The 6,838-nt window shown below is 38.7% G+C and overlaps 1 protein-coding gene across 2 annotated transcripts in view; it reads right to left on the bottom strand.

Moving 5' to 3' along the window:
- Positions 1-6,838, bottom strand: part of scai (suppressor of cancer cell invasion) — a 17,983-nt gene that overhangs the window by 6,679 nt on the left and 4,466 nt on the right. For both annotated transcript variants that reach the window (XM_015389278.1, XM_015389279.1), the window contains exons 3-9: positions 5,385-5,471; positions 4,479-4,577; positions 4,293-4,389; positions 4,025-4,123; positions 3,788-3,940; positions 1,720-1,821; positions 1,424-1,525 (exon numbers count right to left, since the gene is read on the bottom strand). In XM_015389278.1, the coding sequence (XP_015244764.1) occupies positions 1,424-1,525; positions 1,720-1,821; positions 3,788-3,940; positions 4,025-4,123; positions 4,293-4,389; positions 4,479-4,577; positions 5,385-5,471 (739 nt within the window). The remainder of the gene's footprint in view (positions 1-1,423; positions 1,526-1,719; positions 1,822-3,787; positions 3,941-4,024; positions 4,124-4,292; positions 4,390-4,478; positions 4,578-5,384; positions 5,472-6,838) is intronic.

The raw sequence follows: 6,838 nt of genomic DNA, 5'->3' as shown, positions 1-6,838 counted from the left end.
TCAGCCAATCCCGTTACCTTTTTTTTGGTCACGTGACGAGATGCTCGTGGCTCTCATACGAAAGGAAAACCAGCATGACGGAGCCGGTCATGTAAGCTAACGCTAACTCAACTACGGAAAAATGAAAGTAATAAAGTTAGCTAACGCTAACTCAACTACGGAAAAATGAAAGTAATAAACTCACCGTTGAGTTAGCTAACGCTAACGCTAACTCAACTATGAAAAAAAGAAAATAATAAACTCACCATTGAGTTAGCTAATGCTAACGCCAACTCAACTACGGAAAAATTAAAGTAATAAAGTTAGCTAACGCTAACTCAACTACGAAAAAATGAAAGTAATAAACTCACAGTTGAGTTAGCGTTAGCTAACTCAATATTTTCCGTCTCCCGAGATTCAACTGGCTCTATTTCACTGTCTTAAAATCGGCGTCTAAATTCAGAGTAAAAAGGGAAGGGTTACTTCAGGTCACAGGCATTAGCAATGGATTGTGCTGTCCAACATTCAGCCAATCCCGTTCGTTTTCTTAGTCACGTAACGTGATGCTTGTGCCGCTCATAGGAAGGAAAACCAGCATGATGGAGCCGGTCATGCAAGCTAACGCTAACTCAACTGCGGAAATATGAAAGTAATAAAGTTAGCTAACGCTAACTTAACTACGGAAAAATGAAAGTAATAAAATCACAGTTGAGTTAGCTAACGCTAGCTAACGCTAACTCAACTACGGAAAAATAAAAGTAATAAAGTTAGCTAAAGCTAACTCAACTACGAAAAAATGAAAGTAATAAAGTTAGCTAACGCTAACTCAACTATGGAAAAATAAAAGTAATAAACTCACCATTGAGTTAGCTAACGCTAGCTAACGCTAACTCAACTATGGAAAAATGAAAGTAATAAACTCACCGTTGAGTTAGCTAACGCTAGCTAACGCTAACTCAACTATGGAAAAATGAAAATAATAAAGTTAGCTAACGCTAACTCAACTATGGAAAAATGAAAGTAATAAAGTTAGCTAACGCTAACTCAACTACGGAAAAATGACAGTAATAAACTCTGAAACTCTGAGGCTGAAAATATTTAGTTTGAATTTTGAAAGGTTGAATTTTTTTATATGCAAATTTTTTTAACACTGAAAAATTAAACTGAAAAATAAGCATTGAAAATGTAATCAGTTTGAAAGAGTAATGTGAATTTTTAGCTTGAAGAGAAAATAAATAAAATTTCAGCTGTGTAGAAATAATGACAATACATTTTTTTTTAGGTCAAAAATGTGTTCTGAATATATTTTAACAGTAAGTACAAACATACAACATTTAAATTTCAGTGGCATTTTTTATTCAAATCCCAGCGACACAGATTTACTTCCATAGATTCGCTCAGTGCTGAAGCGGTGAGGGATCCCCAGGCTGCTATAAACACTGACCTTAAATGAAGCCGACAGGAAGGTGTAGAGTTGGCTGAACGTCGGTTTATACAGCAGGTATTTATGAGGGTTTTCTCTCTTCGCCGGTTTCTCATTGGGCTCCTGCAGAAGAAACACATTCAGACCTGATGTCCCCAGAACCAGACGTAAACCAGCTGAGAGTTTTTCAAATGTGCAAAAACTATTGCTTCCTTAAATTAGGACTGATTTAGGTTTTACTATTTTAATCAACCTAACCTTTACTGCTGTCGTTATGCTCATTTACAACAAGCTGACGGATTAGAGCCGACACCCACCAGTGTTCCCTGTTTGGAGGTCTGCGTTGCCAGGTTCACTGGTTCCCTCTCCAAAGCTTGAAGCATCCGGAACATGTCGATGGTCAACTCGCTGAACTTCACCTGGAAGCAGCAGAAAAACGTTTCAGGAAAATAACGTTTATCCAATCATTTCTACTATGGATGTTTAGAGACAGATGATCCTCATAGAGCTTTAGCTTCTTCATCAGGAACTCGGCTCTCAGTAAAAAATAACTACAGATTCTCAGGCTGAAGGACAAACAGCCATAAAACCATCCTAAGGGATCACAATATGGAGGAGATCAACAATACAAACTTCTGAAACTACTTTAAATATTAAATTATTATACGCTGTTAAATAAATGATAAGTGTTTTTAATTCAGAGTAATTTTCATGTGAATGTGCTTTACTGGAGGCATCCATGTTTGTCAAAGAACACTACTGCCACCTACTGGTTTGTGACGTCACGGTGCGGTATCGGCTGTTGATCAAGTCCCAGTGCTGTATCTGGTGTTTGTCACAACGCGCTATTATCCAAGTCATCTTGAAAACATTCTTCTTCCAAATGTTGGCTACATATTACGGGTTTTTTCTCTGGCCAGAAGTTCGATGGCAAATCCTCCCTCTTCAAGTTGGCGATCCAACGACCAACCCGTCCGTGGAGGATCAGGAATCAGAAAGGTGGAATAACTCTTTTTTTTCCACTTTTACCCGATGTATTCCAGCATCCAGCTGCCATGCACGTGGGCATTGTCAGTTTCACTATAGCTCTGGTGAATTTCAATGGTGAAGTCCTCTGGAAATCTTCAATAATTGTTGTTGATTGCAGATGTGTCTAGTAGTTCCCATTGATTTAGCTTGTAAAGCGGGGAGAATGGCGCTAGGCTTACCGCACCATGACGTCACTGCCGGAAGATGGCAGGAGGGAGGGGCTACTATATTTGGGCAAAGATGGCCGCTCCCAGACAATTATCGTTATTTTTTTTACTGATTAATGCTAAATTCATTAAATCACCACGGATGTACTAGTTTCAGGTATAAATAATGACTATATTCGGGAAAAAATGGCCGCTCCCCCCAGACTCCATGATCGCAACAAAAATTATTGTTTTTATTTATTTTACTTATTAACACTAAATCTATTAAATCAAAGCAAACTTATTCGTTTTAGGTCTAGATAAAGATCCATTGATCATTCCTTGATGACCCGACTTTTCCTTTAAAGGAGTAAAGAATGCGGCAAATAAATGAAAAAAAGAAAACATAAAGGACAAAATGCGTAATTATTAAGCAGCTAATTAATAACTGAGTTTATTCCTTTTTACTATTCACTTCTTTCTTTATCATGACTGGTCCTCTTAATGCAGCTCCACCTGGTCATGTGACCATGCACCTATTGGTTGGTTTAGTGATCTGTTAACTAGATTGGATCATCTTTATAGAATCGGGCCCTGTTCTGTTACCTTGCCAGAATAACTAATAATTCCCAGTTGGTGAAATTCGTCACGCAGCATTATGAATAGGAACACATTTTTATGTCTAGATGGAAAAAGACCAGTGACGATATTTCTAAAAAAAAAAAAAAAGTCCAGATTTTATTTGAATTATACCATATAGTTTATTATATTTACATAGTTTTTCTATTTTTTATTTAATTTCATTTTTTTTCTTTTATATATTAATTATCTTTCATATTTCTTTTATTCTTTTTAATTTTTAGTTAACTTTTCTTTATTGTTTTAAATGCAAAATGTTATTTTTTCCTCACTTTCTTATACTTTATTAAAATATTTATTTTGGTTTGGGCGGCAATATATCTATTTCATTTCCTCTTTATTTCTTAAAATGTTTTCTTTTTAGTTTTTGTGAAAGTTGTATTTTGAGTGTTGTCAATTTATTCTGCTAGTTTTGTTTTTATTCACTTAGTTTTATTTTTTCTGAATGAACGTCTCATTTTTTCCCCTTTTCTTCAGATTTAATGTTATTTGAATTTAAATGTTGAACAGAGAATCTGACGGTTTTTAACAGAGGATCTAACAGAGTAAACCTTCTTAAGTGGGTCAGAACCTGGTTGTTGCAGTTTCCGACGATCAAAGCGTCAGCGAGGACGAGCTGACCCACCACCATCCCCTGCTCTAGCGGAGGAACGCTGCCCTCCTGCAGCCGGTTGCTTGTGACAAACACCGAGTTGTTGTCGTTCAGAACCACCACCGGATCGGCCTGTTCCACACCAACAGAGCACAGAGAGTAAACCGATCGGAAGCCGCAGACAGTGTTACACAGAGACCAGAGGTCCTGGATTACCTCGATAAAAGCCGCCACTTCCTGCAGAACCAGGTTCCATTCCAGTTGGTCCTCGGTGTTGAAGCGCTGGGTGTAGTCTTCGATTTCATCCGATAACTCCTGCAGACCACAAAACACAGATGAATGGGGATGAAGTTAGAAAAATGGTTTGGAGGAAAGATGAAAACCTCAGAGTACGAAATAAAATCCAAACACCATCGATATCCAGACGTGGAATCCTACAGTAAACAATAAATGCTTCCAGATAAGAACCATGTTCCCTCCTAACCTTCACCAGAACTTTGACCAGGTCCATCTTGTTCAGCAGTAGACACACTACGATGTAACGAGCGTAATAACGAAGCTTCTTCACCACCAGTTCAGGCCTGTTGGAAACAAGACAGCTGGAGCTCAGAGCAAAAGGTCCAACTTTACATAAACTGAAAGTAGAAAATATGGAGGAAACAAATCGTACCTGTCCTCCTTGTTGACCTGATAGTAGTAGGAACGCTGCCGGATGGCGGAGTAGAAGGAAAACGCTTCGTTCAGATAGCTGGTTTCTGAGGTACGGAGGCTGAAGATGGAGGAGGAGAAACAAACGTCGACATTCAGGAAGTGGAATCAAATTTGTATCATTACGGTTAAAGGAGGTCAGCAGAGTCCAGAGTAGAGATTGGGGAGATTTTTCACCGTTCAACATCATTCATTATCAGTGCGTATGAAATCGTACGAAAAGTTATGCACACTATTTCGTACGTTTTGGACGTTTTTCCTCAAAAAAACCACATCAGTGCGCATGCGCTGGCAGACAGAAAAAAAAAGCAGATCCGCGGACGGACGGAAAACTGGGAAAAACAGTGCAATCATCACTGATTCATGTCTCTAACTACGTTAGTGAATGGTGCGTCAGATGCGCATACGACGAAAAAAAAACGTCCAAAACGTACGAAATTCCGGTGCATAACTTTTCGTACGATTTCATACGCACTCATAATGAGAATAGGTTGCACCATTTCGAGAGATTCTGAATGGCCTCAAGCTCCTGGTTTCCGAACTAAAACCAAGCAGCTGACCTCAACATTACTGAAGAATCAAGCGATGAACTTTTAAAAACTGCAACAATAAAGCCAACTGATTAGTTAAAACTTTCCTTCACTGAGAACAAATCCCTGAGGATTAAATAAAGATGATCTAAGAGATTGAGACTATATCTTAGTGAGCTTTAATGGTTTAATAAAATGAAGGGGTCACACAACAGAACCCTGTGGAACTCCATTACTGATTTATTTACAGCTATAGACTCAAGATGTTTGCCATTCCAGAGGTTCTATAATTACAAGATTCCCATTTTATGTTTGGACTAAGAACTTTTCAGACTTACTAATAATGGTAGTAAAGTTGTCCGATCTTGGATGCGACCTCTCCAATCTGCCATCTCTTCAAGCCGTACCGCGTATCCAGGACCTGCCTGTCGAGAAAATATAAAATAAACAGAATCTGAGAGCCTGAAAAGTAGAAATAGGAGCAGCTGCAGCTGAGGGGAACATCTAAGGGATTCCTTACATCCATCCCAATTTAAGTGACCGCGGAAAGACATCAACATTGAGATTAAGATTCCGCTATCCCAACACTAAAGCTAAGCTTTTCTGAATATTTTCTGTAATCCTGCTTGGTGAGTGCTGCTGCAGTCATGGCTGACCTTCCTCTTCACCCAAAGATCTTTACTTCTCCAGCTCCGCTTCCTCTTGGAGTCTGAATATCAAATTAGTTGAACAGAACTCCTGAGGCTGATCAGCTTTGGTCAGAGGAAATTCCCCAAGAACTGAATCTGATTTCTGGCTTTGACTCATAGAAAAACTGATTCTTTGAAAGAAGACAAAAACCTAACGGTAGATCATTCTAAGTCCTGTCCTTAAACTCAACTAAAGGACACCGAAACAAAACAGTTAATGGTTTAAAGACACATACTCCTGAGCAGTGGCAGCTAGCCAATATAGGGCGCTAGGGCACCACCCCACCCACCCAATGACCCTGATTAAGACATACATTTTTTTTAATAATCTAATTTTAAATAACATTTCAAATATTTCGAAACATATTAATATATATATTTTAGATGTGCAAAATAAATATTTAATCCTTAATTACTAGCAAAGCATCATTCCATTTTTCGCAGGATTGTTGACATATTTCCGCCCTAGGGCACAAAAATCTTTGCTCATTGAATCTTGTTAAAAGTCGTACATGCGCAGTAGCTCCTCTGCAATAGAGAAGCATAGGAGCGCTCGGGGCGCAGGAGAGCTGTGCCCTGAGGAGACAGGAAGTGTATTTGCTCACCACCTCCCGCCACAGCTCAGACATTTTGTGGGTGATTGACAGGACGAGTCGCGGGAGTTAAAGAAACAGAGTGCGAGAGAGAGAAATGGTGCAAGAAACGTCCATTTCCAGGACCTGGTTTAGCTATAAGGCTTGGCTAACTGCATGCAGCGAGGCTGAGGCTTTATTCTGCTTTCCCTGCCTCCTTTTTCAAACGTCAGGATCTAAACTAGCATTTATAAAGGCAGGTAGGACTGATTTAAAACATAGGGTACTTTTTCTAGATGTCTTTTAATTTGAATAGTTGCTCTTAAATAAACACATTCCCAGAAAATAGTTTTTATATATTAAAAAAATATAAAGCTGACTAATAGCTTCTCCATTATTAAACTGGTACAGTATTTTTCAGGCTTGTGAAACAATCTTGGACCATGCGAAACACAAATTAACTTTCACAAAACCTCAGAAGGGCGCAATTTACGTACAATAAACCTGTACATGAAATTATGTTTTGGCATT

The sequence above is a fragment of the Cyprinodon variegatus genome, unplaced genomic scaffold (genome assembly GCF_000732505.1).
Source record: "Cyprinodon variegatus isolate N-32 unplaced genomic scaffold, C_variegatus-1.0 Scaffold453, whole genome shotgun sequence".
NCBI classification, from domain to species: Eukaryota; Metazoa; Chordata; class Actinopteri; order Cyprinodontiformes; family Cyprinodontidae; genus Cyprinodon; species Cyprinodon variegatus.
The sequence above is the reverse complement of the archived record's forward strand: the minus strand, read 5'-3'. Positions and strand labels throughout refer to the sequence as shown.